At 37.8% G+C, this 17,005-nt stretch overlaps 1 protein-coding gene across 33 annotated transcripts in view; it reads left to right on the top strand.

The window, feature by feature from the left end:
• The window catches only part of Nrxn3 (neurexin 3), a 1,553,154-nt gene that overhangs the window by 588,504 nt on the left and 947,645 nt on the right, over positions 1-17,005 (top strand). For all 33 annotated transcript variants that reach the window (XM_040743341.1, XM_040743340.1, XM_040743342.1 and 30 more), the window contains one exon: positions 11,047-11,250. In XM_040743341.1, the coding sequence (XP_040599275.1) occupies positions 11,047-11,250 (204 nt within the window). The remainder of the gene's footprint in view (positions 1-11,046; positions 11,251-17,005) is intronic.

The following is a 17,005-nucleotide window of genomic DNA, read 5'->3' as shown; positions in this document are numbered from 1 at the left end:
AAGACATTTGCTGTGAACATCTAGAGTTCACATGCATGCACACGTGCAAATCGGCTGCATAAATGCACATAAACACAGAGAGAAAACAGTATACTCATGCTCAGTAACAAGAGTTGTGATGTGTAAACCACAATTTGCTTGCATCTGTGCTACACTCTGTTGTTTGTTATAGAAGCTTTATTCCAGGTGGATCTACTGAGCAGACAGGACAATGGTTTCTCTATATCATTTCTAAGACTGAGATAGTTTTATCCTAGAAGTGATACACTATTAAAACCTTTTAACGTTCCCCAGCTCCTTGGTTAGAAATATAGCATTCTGTGTAGTCACAAACAAGAAGATGGGGCTATATCTATCAGGCCATACTTTTAGAAAACAATATGTATCTCAGTTCTGGAAAGCCAATACTATTAGGACTAAAATTACCCTTGCCCCAGATTAATCATGGGAATACATTTTATGTAAGAAGGGCAAGTTTGGAAGACTAGCATATACTGCAGTAGTTCTCAACATTCCTAATGCTATGACTCTTTTTTGGAATTGTTTTTTTAATGTTTAAATTTAAATTAAAAACAAGCTTGTGTCACATGCCAGTCCCAGGTCCCTCTCACTCTTCCTCCCCTCCTCACATGCCTTCCCACCAACCTCCCCACCCTCCATCACCCAAACCCCACCTCGTTCCCCAGGAAGGGTGAAGCCCTCCATGGCGAGTATCCATAGTCTGTCATTTCATCCAGGGCAGGGCCTAGGCCCTTCCCCAAGAGTCCAAGCTGAGAGAGCATCTCTTATTGTGGGATGTGCACCCAAATTCCATTTGTATGCCAGCGATAAATACTGATCTACTACCTAAGGCCCCGTAGATTGCCTAGGCCTCCTCACTGATACCAACATTCGGGGAGTCTGGGTCAGTCCCATGCTGGATTTCCAGCCATCAGTCTGGGGTTCAAGAGCTAACCCTTGTTCAGGTCAACTATTTCTGTGGGTTAAACAAGCCCAGTCTTGACCCCTATTCTCATCAGTCCTACCTCTATGTCACTGGGTTCCTTGAGTTCAGCTCAGTATTTAGAAGTGGGTGTCTGCCTTTAATATAGTTCCTCTTGTTATGATTACCCCCAAACATAAAAATATTTCATTGCTAATTCATAATTGTAATTTAGCTACTGTTATGGATAATAATGTAAATATCTGACATGCAAGATATCTGATATGTGACCAATGTGGGGGTCTTGACCCACAGGTTGAGAACCACTGACTGTCTTTCCAGACCCTATAAGGAAAACATTCAGAGATAACTAGGCCGTTACTTCTGGGAGCATCTGGGGTACAGTAGAAAGAACTTTGTTTCTGTACCATGTGAGGATGGAAAGGAAATGAATATTTGGGATAGAACACAGAAAAATTCATAGATAACAGCTTTTGTAAAAGATTGTATGTCTCTGGTGGTAAGCAGTTCAGAATCAGCAGATAGCTCTGTAGGCCCAGAGGCAATGAACAAAGTGATGAAACAACCTAGAAGTTGATTATAGGATCTGAGGAATTAAAAGCAACAAAGGACTGTTTTGATCACACTCTTGTAGATCTGAAATATTGTACACATTAGCACTAGTTTACACCCAACCCAGGATAGTTAGAACAGGACATGGGCAGAAATGAAAGCATTCTCAACATATTCCATTGGCTCATAGCACTTAAGAATAATCCTTTTGGTAAACTGATTCCCATTTTCCTGAGGAATCTCCATACTGACTTCCAGAGCTACTGTACAAGTTGGCACTCCCACCAGCAGTGGAGTTTTCCTTTCTCCACATCCTCTTCAGCATAAACTGTCATTAGTGTTTTTTATTTTAGCCATTCTGACAAGAGTAAGATAGCATCTCAGAGTTGTTTTGATTTGAATTTCCCTAATGACTAAGGATATTGAGCACTTTCTTAAGTGTCTATTAACCATTTTAGATGCCTTTTTTGAGACCTACCTATTTCTGTACCCCACTTTTTAATGGGATCTTTTAGTGTTTTGGAGACTTGCTTCTTGAGTTCTTTGTAAATTTTAGAGATCAGCCCTCTGTCAGATGTGGGATTAGTGAATATCTTTTCCCATTCTGTGGGCTGCCTTTTTGTCTTGTTGACAATGCCTTTCCCTTACAAAAACTTCTCAGTTTCATGAGGTTCCATGTATTAATTGTTGGTCTCAGTGTCTGTGCTACTGGTCTTATGTTCTTTCAAGGGTACCTCCCACTTTCTCTTCTAAGAGGTTCAGTGTGGCTGGATTTATGTTGAGATATTTGATCCATTTGGACTTAAGTTTTGTGCATGGCGATAGACATGGATTTATCTGCAGTTTTCTACATGTCAACATCCAGTTATGCCAGCACCATTTATTGAAGATGCTTTCTTTTTTCCATTGTATAATTTTAGCTTCTTTGTCAAAAATCAAATGTCCGTAGGTGTGTGGGTTAATATCAGGGTATTCAATTCAATTAAATTGGTCTACCTGTTTATTTTTGTGGTAATACCAAGCTGTTTTCAGGACTATAGCTTTATAATAGAGCTTGAAGTCAAAGATGGTGCTGACTCTGTAAGTTCCTTTGTTGTACAGGGTTGTCTTGGCAATCCTGGGTCTTTTTTCTTTCCAAATAAAGTTGAGAATTGTTCTTTCAAGGTCTGTGAAGAATTTTGCTGGGGATTGCATTGAATCTGTAGGTTGCTTTTGGCAAGATTGCCATTTTTACTACGTTTTTCCAACTTATCCAATGGGAGATCTTTCCATTTTCTGGTATCTTCTTTAATTTCTTTCTTTAAAGACTCAAAACTCTTGTGATACAGTTTTTTCATCTTTCACTTGTTTGGTTAGCATTACTCCAATGTATTTTATGTTGTTTGTGGCTATTGTAAATGATGATGTTTCTCTGATTTCTTTCTCAGCTCTTTTATCATCTGTATATAGTAGGGGTACTGATTTTTTAGTTGATCTTGCATCCTGCCACTTTGCTGAAGGTATTTATCAGTTGTAGCAGTTTCCTGATAAAATTTTTCTGATCACTTATGTAACCTACCATATCTTCTGCAAATAATGGAAGTTTGACTTCTTCTTTTCCAATTTGTATCCCCTTGATCTCCTTTTGCTGTCTTATTGCTCTAGCTAGAACTTCAAGTACAACATTGAAGAGGTATGGAGAGAGGAGACAGCCTGAAGGCAATTCCCCTATTAGCCATATACCCAAACGATGCACACTCATACAACAAGGATGTCTCTTCCACTATGTTCATAGCAGCATTATTTGTAATAGCCAGACCCAGGAAGCAACCTAGATGCCCCTCAACTGAAGAATGGATAGAGAGAGTGTGGTACTTTTACACAATGGAGCAGTACTTAGCAGAAAAAAAGCAATGGAATCTTGAAATTTACAGGCAAATGGAAGAAACCATTCTGAGTGAGGTAACCCAAATCCAAAAAGACAAACATGGTATGTACTCACTTATATATGGATTTTGGACATGGATCAGGGGAATGCCAGTTTACAATCCCACTGCCAGAGAGTCTGGGAAACAGGGAGGACCCCAAGAGAGATGTGCACGGTACCCCAGAGAAGGGGAATAGAACAGGATCTCTTGAGAGGATTGGGAGCATGGAAGGAGAGAGAGCAGGGAAATAGAGAGGGGGACAAGAGAAAGAGAGAGGAGGACATGGGGGAGCAGAAAGGTTGAGTCAGGGGAAAAATAGAAGAGAGATGGATGAGAGATACCATATTAGAGGGAGTCATTATAGGTTTGAGGAAAGATCTGTCTCCAGTGATCTACAAGGATAACACCAACTTGCAAACTAAGCAATAGTGGAGAGGCTGCCTTAAATGCCCTTCCTGGATAATGAGATTGATGCCTACCTTATATGTCATCCTAGAGCCTTCATCCAGTGTCTGATGAAAGAAGAGACAGACACCCACAACTGAACACTGAACTGAACTAGAAACCCATTTACAGAGAGGAAGGAGTGATGAGAAAAGGGGTCAAGATGGAGTTGGTATAGCCCACAGAAACTGATGACATGACAAGGGGGAGCTCAAGGACCCCTTACCTAGGACTGAGAGGCCAACATGGGACTGATCTATACTCCATAAATTTGGGTGTCAGTGAGGAAGCCTCTGTCGTGGAATGTGGTCTCAACATGGACACATGGGGTAGGGTCTAGGCCCTGCCCTGGATGATATGAAAGACTTTGGAGATGCCCCATGAAGGGCCTCAACCTCCCTGGGGGCAGAATGGGGATTGGGTAGGGTGTTGGTTGGGTTGGTGTGGGGGTGGGGAAGGAGAGGAAGGTGAGGGAAATGTGAAACAAGCTTGTTTATAATTAAAATATAAAAAGAATAATCCTTTTGGCTTACTCAGGGCCTACTTCTTGGAGGCTAGCCTTAAAAATAAAACCCTATTCATCGTTTATGGTTTGATAGACTGAAAACAGTGCTTTTTCCTAAGGTACAGTCCTGTTAGTGATGGAAAAGATTGCCAAGTTACTAGTCTCTGGCTAAATATGAGCAAAAATCATATACTACCTGAAAGCAACCTCCAAGTCACAGATATCCAATAGATAAATGGTAAAAGTCAAATTCACTAAAGAGGCTTAAGTCTATATTTGACCATTAAGTGGCTTATATTGATCTGGGAGTAACACCTAGGCAGACAAGCCAAACAGTAAAATGGGGATATGTCTGAGCAGCAGTATTCCAGCACAGTACTAGGATTTACTCATCCAAGTCTCTAAATGAACAAGAATGACTTTGATGGTTGTGAGGTCAGTATCCAGATTTATAATAATATTTTATCCAATATGCAAAGAAATAGCACAGTGATATGCATATGCAGAGATAAATGAGGGTGTTAGGGTGTCCTTCAGGGAAAATTACATTGGCTCTCTCAAACGAAAGCACAATGGCAATGCTAGAAATGTGTTCAAAATCTAAGAGAAACTACCTTCGAAGAACCTAAGGAAAACAAGACAATAGTGACTCATCAAATATAGTCCAACTCCTTACACTGTGGATCATGACTCCATTAGACTTCATGTAATTCGGTACAAAGGTGTGAAAACTTGGCAATAGTAAAAGGTTTATGAATGCACAATAGCCAAACATTAATTAAAAATCGAAGACATAACAAATCTAGTACATTTATAGAGGCATTTGTCCATGTTAAATCATGCAACTTCACATAAGCTTGTAATGAACACACAGAATGCATACTTCACACATGTGTCTCTTTATACTATGTATCCTCAATAAATGCTGTCAAGAATAGCTCAGCTCAGATTGAAAATGCTTGTTATGTACTGAAATGATTTTTACTGTACATCTGGTGCCTTCGGCTCTTAAAAATATAACTGTAATTACGGAAAACAAAAGCTCTTAATATTTTCCTGCTATCATTTCTCAGCAGAAAAGTATCAAATTAGTATATATTTGCATTATATTATGTTACAGTATTTACTTTTAAAAATCACTGTTTGAGCTAATGATTTGATTTAAAGACCAATAAATAAATTTGGAGCTTGGAATTAGGACAGAATTTGCCACAGTTTCTGAAATGGCCTTTATTGAACTACATTTAGGCTGTTTTGTAGTATTTGCTCATACAAAGTGCCTTTCACATCATTGATGATTATGAAGTCAAAATATTGATCAAGTCAAAAATATTGAAGATGCTCTACATATTACAATATCAGATACTCAGTGCAAATACAATTTTTATGTAAAAATACAGAAGCACATCTATTTTATTAGTATGTAAATTTATTTTTGAATTTGATAATTTGTAAAATTATATGCATCCCAGGGACTTATGTTAGAATATAATCTTAATAATTTATTATCAATAATATTTGATTTGCATACTTATTTTATGTATTTACAAAATAGAAAGAGTGCTGGAAGACAGAAATAGAGTAAAACTAAAAAAAAGAAAAATTGTTCATTATATGTACAGATGTCACAATGTGATTAGCTGCTGACACTCTTCAGGGATAATGGAGGTCAAAGGAAGTGGAATTATATCCACCACAGAGAATAACTATTGACAACATGTAGCAATGTTGTCTGGAAAATGACAGTGGCATAAACATCCATGAATGAGCTAAATACAGAATCCTGCCCAAGTGCATTTCCCTTGAAATAACTACTAAGAATATGTTGAGGCTGGATGGAAGACAGTGAAAATACATATTAAATTGAGTTCAGGTGAAAAAAAGAACTCTAGGAAAAGTGATTATGTATCTAATAAAAAAGACTCCGTAATCACACATTTTTGTCACTTACTGACTTAAAAACTAAGTGCATAAAGCAATGTCTTTAAAATTGTGTTGTTGTGGCTATAGTATATAGAATTGCCATACATTTGACAATACAAGCCAAGTGAATAAAGCTATATTTGGAAAAAGAAATGATACCAGATGGCAATTTCAATCTGCAGAAAGTAATAAAGAAATGAATAGAGACGCAGTAAATAATAAACTTAATTAAAAGAAAACTCAATGAACATTTTTAATCTTTCCCTCTTTCTCTGAGCTTTTTAGAATGACCCACATTCATAAGGTAAATATTATGACAATGCATTATTTTATCTGATATATATGTATATATATATATTATACACACAAACACATATGCATACACATGTGAAATTTGAATCATAGCACGAAAATGGGGCAAGTTAAGAGAGTCATATAGTAATAAGTTCCCCATATCTTAGTCAGGTAATATGATGTTGATCCTTAGAATACAAAATGAGCTTTTGTAGTTTACTGAAATTTAGTTAGTATAGAAAGGAGAGAGAAATATTGTAAATTAAGTTGTAAACCTCAAGCAACCACTAAGGCAGCTCAATAAAGGAATTATAATAAGATATTAGAATATACTCGAGGAAGATGAAATGATTCAGTAAAGAATTAGAAAAGAATAAAATAGAAGGAGATGATGCTAATCACATTACTTATCTCTCTGATCAGTTCCCAACAACAAGAAAAGGCAATTGACAGAGGAAAGATGTTTTTGGTACACAATCTGAGAAGGTTGAGTATGTTGTGGTTAAGACACAGGGTATCAGGAGTATGAGTGGGCTGCTTGTGTTGGCTCTGCATCCAGGAAGCAAACAGAGATGACTTGTTGCTCAGCTGGTTTGCTGCTTTCAACTCACTCCAGAATCCAGGTGAGCATAAATCGGAACATGTTCAAGGTAGTTTTTTCCTTCTCAGTTAAACCTGTGTAGAACCATACTCAGTTACATCCAGGGGTGTATCTCCTGATGCAATGAACTCCTTTTAATTGGAGGATCAAAACACCATCACAGGTAGCATTTAAGTAACAAAATGCAGTTCATTCATAGTTTCATCTCTCAATCTTAAATCATCTATATGACATATCTATAAATTGAGTCATTTTTCTTTATAGGTTCATACTCCCTCCCCCCTAAAAAATTATGGTTCTATTCCAGGCAGTCTTTGTTCTTGAAATCATTTAAGAAATTGATATGAACCCGTAGAGTAGGTTTTGTTGCAGTTGATTTCTAAATTAGACTATCTAGTTGACAGACACGGAAATCCTGAAAACTGTGTTAGTATTAGAATATGCAGAACCTCAAAAAGAGATACAGACTGAGATTTATGCCTTATTTCAAACCAGTTAAATGTTCTACTCCATGGTCACCTGATACTCATTCTATATCGCTATTAATGTTGAAAGAGCACATGTTTGCATTTATACTTATGTTCTGGCTTTGCAGATATACAAAGGAAAAAGAACAGCCATTGATTCTGAAATATATTTAAGTTGAATGCTTTAAAATCTCTTATTTCATGGCTTACTAAACATCCTAATATCTCTTGAGGAGTAGTCTACATTTGTGTGGTTATGTATAGAGGCTGCACAGTGATGATTAATGAGGTTCATAATTACACACAGATCATTACATAGTTATTTTGACAATGGATTATTTAGAATAAATATACTATATTTGCTTATGTAAATTGATATTTTGAATAATATGTGTATAAATAACAGCATAATTACACACACACACACACATAAACAGAATGTCACATTCTATCATGAAGCATTATAGCTAAGCTTTGATACCTAGAAGCATGGTGTGTTACTAGCTTATTTCTTTGCAGTTTGGCAGATGGTTAAGCACACAATCTCAAGAATAACACTATTTGCATTCAGTCTTCAGCTCTACTATGTATTTGCTGTGTGGTCCAGAATCCATATAAAATGTAACAATGTCTTTCTCATGATCTTCCTAAGGATTAAGTGACATCTTTTTTGATGTATAGTCCTAGAAAGCACCCCAAAATATCAAATTCTCAATAAATTTTATATATGATTTTGATCTTCCGATATTTGTCTTTCTGGGAGACAAAACATTTCCTTTCATACCTGGAGCATGTGATAACTTAGATTATGATTACTGCCTAACAGATCATCATGTGACTTTTATTATAATGGCTCTTGTAGCTGACACACTTTTCTCTATGATCCCTTTAGCATTTTTAATTTGCAATACATAGCTTTAGGTGGTATGGATTCTACCTGATGTTGCTTTTCAGAATATGAGTAGGTGTATTTACATTACTTTCAGTAGACCTTCAGTCTGTTGTGTAAAGGCAGGGTTGTGACAATTTCAAAATCTTTCTTGTGGTCTGCCTATATCTTCTCTTTCAAGGTTCCAGTTCTTTCTGTACATAAAAATTGGAATCGTCATCTCTTTCTGTTGCTATTAAGCCCTCAATATTTTGAAAGTGCTTGGTACAAAACACACTAATTAATGGATCTAAAAATAATCTTAAGTTCTCAACTATTTACTTACTTCCCAGGTCCTACCAATGTATACAACTTTTATTACAAGTAAGATACAAGCCCTTCCTTGGTTTCAGTGGCTCATTTGTCCTAGATCTCTGAGAATACCAACTCTGGTTTCTTAAGCAATATAAAAAGATGTAGTATTTGATTATAACCTTCACATATACTCCTACATAATTTAAGTAATTTCTAGATTGCTCCCCATGTCTAATGTACTGTAAATGCTATGTAAATAGTTGCTATGACTTTTTTTGAGAGATAATGTCACGAAAGCGATTCTATACTGTTGTGTTTGTTTGGTACAGATGACTTTTTTCAAACATTTTTTGTTCATGATTGGTTGAATGCATAGATTTACAACCCATAGATACAGCATGGTGACTGCTTTAAATAGAATAATTCATTATTATCTTAGAATTATTTTCTTCCTTTCCATTTTACTTATATAGATGTTATTTAGTCTTTGTGTAAGATCTAGTGTTATCACTTCTTTCATTATAACCCCCCACAAGACCTGTTCAGATACTTCTCTGCCTGCCTTAGTCACCTGCAGACCATATTCCTACTCTTCTAAATGTTACTACCAGCTATATGCTTTGTCATTTATGAATTTTATATTTTAATACAGTTATCTGTACTTGCTTGGTCTCTCTTTATCATAAGGTTTCTGTTTTAGCTATGTATTCACTACAGAAATGCAAGCAGCAACTATTTGATAACTATAAATATTAATAAAGAACATACTTGGTATGTGATACTGAGTTCAGATATAGGCTACCTTCATAGGAATGAAAGTTATTTCTTTACTGTTATGCCTGGGGATATTTGTCAATGAATGATCTTCATGTTATTATTAAAAAAATCATACACATGGTACCTAGTGCAATGCCTCATAGTTTGTGTCACTTTGAGATGCCATTGCCTCACTTTATTTGAAAGTAGGAAACCTATTTTTTATTTTATTTTCCAGTTTAAATTTAGATAAGAAACAAGGTTGCTTCACAAGTCAGTTCCAGGTCCCTCTCCCTTTCCCTCCCCTCCTCCTGTGCCCTCCCCCCAACCCCCCCATTATCCCCTCATTCCCCCAGGGAGGGTGAGGCCCTCCATGGGGGTGTCCATAGTCTGTCATTTCATATAGGGCAGGGCCTAGACATCTAAACCCATATTAAAAAATTAATATGATATTTAATGACATGAATGGATGGGATTTCTAAGCAATTGCATGGGCTGGAGGATGAATCATGTCACAATAGGTTCTCTTCATTCTCTATGCAAGCCTTCTTGGAATACAAACGAAATGTCGAAGGCACTACTAGCACTCTGCTTTTCTTTTAGTACAAGTTTCCATTACTCATTGCATGGTCATAGCACTTCCTGCCATGACATGTAGTAGGTGTAAGCTTGGTTCACTATGTGGTCCTGTCTCAGAAATTTTTCTGCCACTATGTTTATTTGATGATGGCTATAAACTTTACCTCCCCTATTTTCCATAAAAGCACTTTCACAGATTTTAAGTGTTCATTTTGCACCTTTGATTTATCTAAAACACACAGAATTATAATTACTAATTCGTGCAGGACATTTTCACTTTTGCAAAATTGGCTACTGTTCAATTTTGTGCCCTTCACAGGTCTTTGAGTGTCCTGGGGCAAGAGACACATCATTAAATATGATTTTAAAATGCCAAAACAGGAGAAAATATGGAGCCCATTTTGTGTTGACTGACTACTATAGCATGAAAAACAATTAATGAAAAAGAATTATAGAGTAAGATTGAATAAAGACCTAGAGCTGTGGTTCTCAACCTTCCTAATGCTATGACACTTTAGTATTGTTCCTTGTGCTGTGGTGACCCCCCAACCATCAAATTATTTTATGTATAATATATATATATGTATATAAATATTTATATATAATTATAACCACAATTTTACTACTGATATGGATTGTAATGTAAATACATGATATGCAGAATATCTGAAATCTGACTCCCAAAGGGGCGACCCACAGACTAGACCATTGACCTAGACTCTATGTGACTTGCTCCAGGTCACACAGTAAAAAGGCAACAGCAATAGAATTCTATCAAATACGGGATATCTCATTACCAATTTGGTGCTGGCTCTACTCAGCCTATAAGAAAAAGGGCCTTTTAAACTCTAATGTTCCTTGTGCTAATGATCTCCATTCTCTTTTTTGGCAGAGGCCTCCATCCTGAGCTATGACGGCAGTATGTACATGAAGGTCATCATGCCCATGGTGATGCACACAGAAGCAGAAGATGTGTCCTTCCGCTTCATGTCACAACGAGCCTATGGGCTACTGGTAGCCACTACCTCCAAGGACTCTGCAGACACACTGCGTCTAGAGTTGGATGGTGGGCGTGTCAAGCTCATGGTTAACTTAGGTATCGTATGAAGGACCCTCTGCCATTCTGTTTGGGCTTGTCTTCCCTTATTTTCTGATTTTCATTATTTTCATTGACTTCTTTGTTTCTTAAAAGTTAGCTGCTCACCTCTTGTTTAGTAGACCATGGATTAAAAACCAACAGCAACAAATACCTTCTCCCTGTTTCTGCATGAGGGTTTGATGTCAATTTTTTGTCTCTTGACAGTGGTGATTTCTTCATTAGATTATTCGTTTTCTAAGTTTCCTTTCTTGATTCTTTGGAACTGTTTAGCTTTGTGTAAAACACGCTACTGTGGTCCATCTTTTGATCAATCAACATAGTCCCATCAAGTCCAGTTCCTTTGTCACCACTCAAAACAGTCATAGCTGAGGATGGGGTAGGGAGGAGAGGAGGCAAAATGAGCGATAGGGTGGGAGAGAGCTACACTGTGGGTTGTTTCTAGTTCCATAGTGACTGTAGATGGTTCTGGTTCCCTGGATACCACTGAAACCTTAAATTTATTCCTAGGAGGACATTAGGTTACATTGTCCCTTTTATCCCATTGGAAACAGACTTTCTAAGTTCAGAGCCCCATGATGAGCACATCTATTTTCTTCCCCCTGTTTTAATCTTGTCAGCAGCCCTTTTGATATAAAGACTATTGCCTCCTAGTGTCTACCAGTTGCCCTATTTTCTCCATGTCATGCATATGCATACTCTAGATTTGAGAAAAATGGTAATAACTTCATGTTTGTAGTTTTATTGGGTCAAGACTTTTTTTTTGTTTTTTCCTCTGCAGTTACCTATAATGGATACGTGTGAAATCCTCCTCCTTATGTCCTCACATTCTCTCCTGCTATTGATTCTTTTTACTGCATCCCAGTTATTTTCTGTGGAGAATGGAAATCTTTTTGGTTGAAAGAAAACAAATACTTCTGTTTCTGCTCTTTTCACTCAGCAGAAAGCCAAGTACTCAGCGATGTCAGAATTAATGATTTAGCTGAGTCCATACTCTAAGCTAGTGGATTCTTGTGGACTTGTAGGCTATATTTGAATACAGACCTCTTTTAGAAAGATTGAGAGAGCCACAGAGAAATGTACCTGATTCTCGACCATAGAGAACCTCAACTGACCAGGCTGACAGATGGGGTTTTGAATCAACAACATTCTTATCTGCTATCAGGTCAACTAGTACTAATTCCAAAATATAAAACCTTGAAGACATGGGACTGTTTTGAGTAGTGGTTCATTTAGTTCTGTGCTTTTATTTTACTTCTAGTTTCTAGAATTTATGACACTGTGCACTTTTTCTCTGTCTAACCTCACCTGCTTTTTGTTTTTAGTGTGTCTCTTGGTTTTCTTTTGTTTGTGAATGTATATATGTTTGATTCTTTTAGGGTTTTTATTTTTCTTCTGTTGCTGGATCTTTTATTGTGTATGTATCTGTATTCTTGAGTTTTCAATCCTCTCACCATCCACCATGGTAAATCAAAAGATGGTATTCAACCCTTCAAAGGCCCAAAGCCTGCGGCCCGCATAGCAAACAGCCTTGAGAACAGAGAGTACTGAGAAGCCTACAGGGACTGGCATACCTCTGCCCTTCCCATCTGCCCTCCCACAGCCCCCTCCCCACCTCAACTGGACCGAACCAAGCATGTTATGCTACCTAAAACCAACAACCAGATACTATGACTCTCTGGAAAAACAGCAAAGAGAACAAAGACCAACCCAAAAGCATAATGCAAAAACCAAAACTGAACACGAGACTCTACTGAGCTCACCCTCAGAAAAGCAAGATAAGGCATCCCATTGGGTGTATGTGTTTCTTTCAACAGACATTGTTTTCTTCATTAACTGTTGTATAAAAGTTAGAAAGGTAACCTCAACAGGTGTCACTTTACAAGGAAAACTGAAGTTAGAGAAAGTGATAAAAGATGAGCAGTGAGAAAATTACATGAAATCCTCCCCTGTCAGACCACACACACACACACAGAGAGAGAGAGAGAGAGAGAGAAACAGAGACAGAGAGAGAGAGACAGAGAGAGAGACAGAGAGAGACAGAGAGTTAGTCATAGATCCTGTTGTATGCCTAGAAACACAGCATTCACACCTTTTCTGTTTTAAACTGTGGCCAAACCTGAGACCCAAGCCTTCTAAAAGGACAGCTTTTGCTTTTCAGCATTTGTTAAAGCACCTTTTATCTCACTTCTGCTATGCTGAGACAACTTGCCTGAAAATGTCTCAGTAGCATTAGAGCTTTGTTCTTCTCTCAAACAAGAGAGGTGTTTGCTTCTTCCCAAGGGGTGTGGTACATCCCAACTATGTCTTTGGCTTATCTAACTTTCTTTCAAGCCTGACATAGGAAACTAAACATTAATCCTTGTTCTGTATACATGCTTCATATTCAGGATTTGTCCAAAGGGTTCTTTTCACTCCCTCTCCCAAGTATTTTCTTCTGCCTTGTCACAAAATATCATTTCCTTGTGACTAGTAGAAAATTATCTCCAATCACAGTTTGCCTCTCCCAAACTATCTTTGTTCTCTTACTGTATTTTTTCTCAGGGAAGGTCTCACTCTGCAGCCAAAGCTAACGTGGAGTTCTCTGAGGCTCAGGTTAGACTCTTTGGTGTTTATATTTAAGTTGTTCCCCTTTTAGAGAGAACACAAAAGATACTCATTCAAATTGCTAACATGTGTGAGCTCCTATGAGAAAAACTTAGTATCTATGTTTCCAATGTAACATAGCTTCTATATGCCAAGGAAACTAGAGTTTTCCTAAGGTTTTTGTTCTCTATAAACAGGCATATGTGGCCACAGTAGGCATATACAGTATTAGACACTATGCAGCATGGTTTTACAACGCTGGCTGTCAATCACCCAGTATTTGCTTCTTGTGCATTAAAAGAAGGAATGATGGTATTTTGCCATGGAAGCACATTTAAAGATTCCAATGGCCATGTTTTACTTTAATCTAGCAAAAGTTTTAGCAGATAAATTAGCAAAGTTTTTTATGTTTGTTTTTATAGACATGAAGCTTCTGTAGGAAGCTAGTGGCAGAGCTGAGATTAGAACACGTGTCTCTGCATTGCTAGATCATTGTGTGCTGTCGGTTGGCTCCACATATCTGCATTATGTCTTAGTGATGTGATTGACTGAATGGCAACATTCATGACTGCCACCTTTTAAAGAACCACATAGGGGATCTCTCTTACCTTTGTGCTCTGTTTTAACTGAGTCACATCCCAGTAAAACCATTGAGAGAGATGAAGGCTTTGATCTCTTCAGCATAGAGCTGGGAGCCCTCCATCCATGCTCAAGACTCTAAGGGCAGTGCCAGGAATTCGGTTAGTCACATTTAAATTCCCCAGATATTCTTTCTCTAGACATCCGGGATACTATTTTGCATAACTGAAAATTCACAGCTTCTAGAAGTGTTCATGGCTTCCAGACGGAGTGCAAAGCTCACCAGTTTTTAAAATAATCATCTTTCCTACTTCACTGAAATAAGGCAAGGGAAATAAACAAAACAAGTGACACATATATGCATACATACCCAAATGCACTCCAGCAGACTTATTTTCATCCAGAGAGAGCACCCTGGCTCCTACAGAAGATGGGTGTAAAGGACATGTCCTACCCCAAATAAATTCCCCTGACTGATTTTTTAATTAAAAAAAATACATGCCCTCACCAAAAATAATGTAGCTTTAGAACTTGTGAAGAAGGCACTAGGGAAGATTTCCCCCCATATAACACTTATTCTTTAGGAAAATAAAGTAATTCAGTCTGCCTTCACTTAAACATTGTCTGCCTTCCATGGGAGCCCCCAGTTCTCATGCTGATTTAAAGGTATAATTTAGACTTCATAGAGCTGTGTGCATGCCCAGGAAGATTTTCACAACTTAAATACTTCTCCTTATACCAGGTTTCCTCAGCTTCACCCAACCAAAGAGAAATACTCTTTCTTGTTTGCAGGCCTTGGGTTGGTGGCTTTAGGTCTACTCCTCTTTCCCTATTCCCTAAGCATGTCCTCCCATTCCCTATTTCCTCTCCTTTAGTAAGGCAAGAAGAGGTATTTCTCCAGCTTTGAGTGAGGTTAGCTCAACTCCACTTCTCCTTCCTGCCTGCCCTGCCTTCCCTGCCCTCCTGGGGGAATGGCCTCCTCTGTTTGGTGATCGTACCAATTGCTCCAGGGCTGTTTGCTCCCACTTTTCTGTTGCGGTTGACGACACATGACAAACCTAACCGCACGAAACCAAACCCAGATTTTTCTCAAGAGATGTTCTTCTGGGGAACAACATCAAAAGCTGCCTGCCTCCATCTTCAGGATGACTGGATTTTTATAAGTTGCTCCTACCTGGACTGAGCATAGTTCTATTCAACTGGGCTGGGTACCACTACTAGTTCATACTTCACTTATTCACTTAAAATAGCTCACTTTAGGAGAATCCAAATGGTGGCATTATGTTGTACTACTCCTCTGATAAGTATTGGGAGAACCATGAGCAGCAGAAGAGCACAGTTTATATATTGATATGTTTCCCAGTAGCTTTCTTTGTTTTCTCATCATTGACTCTAACTTTTCAATGTCCAACTTTATATAAATACCGATTGGAATTTCCACCATCATGAACCAATCCTAAGTTCAGCTGGGCAGTTGGTAATAGTTACCAAGACACTTCAGCCATTGCTGCCTGGTTTCTTTCTGATACATATGGACTCTATTCACAAATTCCCATGGTGTGTGTCCATGAATGCCAGACAGTGAAGAATAAAGCAACAACTACTCTGACCTCTGACACAGAGTACCTAGTGTAATTGTCAGCAGGCAATTAGACAATTCTTTCCTATGTTTCCCACTTTAGAGATAAAACCCAAACCAAAGTGTTTTCCCCTTGTTGTGATGCAGAATCACATGTTAAAGTAGGCAGGTTGTCAAAGGTACCCATGATCTCCTCCACACGTGACTGCCCTGCCTTCTCCCTGAATGCTGGAGACACTTCATTCCGTCTGGGCATTTGGGCAGGAAGACAGAGATAGGCTTCGTGAGTGGGTTGGTCTGGGAGCCTTTGAACCAGTAACAATCAGGAAAGACAACCAATTGTAATAACATCTTAGGGTACTTGTACCCTACACCTGATTGGCCCCACCTCTCTAAAATCTGTGATGGGTGTTGGTGCGGTTAGCTGTTTGCAAGTGGCCATTTTATGACAGGAAATGACCAGGTGGTATTAACCCTTTCCTTATGTCTAAGGCTGATGGCAAGTGTGCCTACACAAATTTCTATAGTATTTGGGTCCCAACCTAAAGTAAGGGTGGAGGGAGTTGGACTTTAGAAAAAGAGAAAGGGTTAAATACTACCCTGTGAAACTTCAAGGGCATATTTTTTTTAAAAAAATGATACAATGTGTCAGAATGATTATAATTGAAGCACTAATTCAATATTCTTATTAAAGCTCTCCAAGGTCATTTTAAGGACATAAATTATGGGGGGATATAACCTGTTATTTGGTGGGAGCATTTTCTAATTTTCTAAGTTTAACAAAATTAAAAAATTTTAAAATCCAACTGTATAATATTTTACAAAAATGAGTAGGATTTTTAAAAAACAACAACAAAAAAAGTCTTGATGTCTATTGTGGATATATATGTATACCAGTATATATCTCTATACATATGTGTATATATATATATGTGTGTGTGTGTATATATATATGTATCCAACTTTACTAATTAATATACTGTACATATACACCCACCATTAATCTTGTAC

This window comes from Mesocricetus auratus, unplaced genomic scaffold (genome assembly GCF_017639785.1).
Source record: "Mesocricetus auratus isolate SY011 unplaced genomic scaffold, BCM_Maur_2.0 Super-Scaffold_15014, whole genome shotgun sequence".
Lineage (NCBI taxonomy): Eukaryota > Metazoa > Chordata > Mammalia > Rodentia > Cricetidae > Mesocricetus > Mesocricetus auratus.
This window is presented reverse-complemented; position numbering and strand designations above follow the sequence as displayed.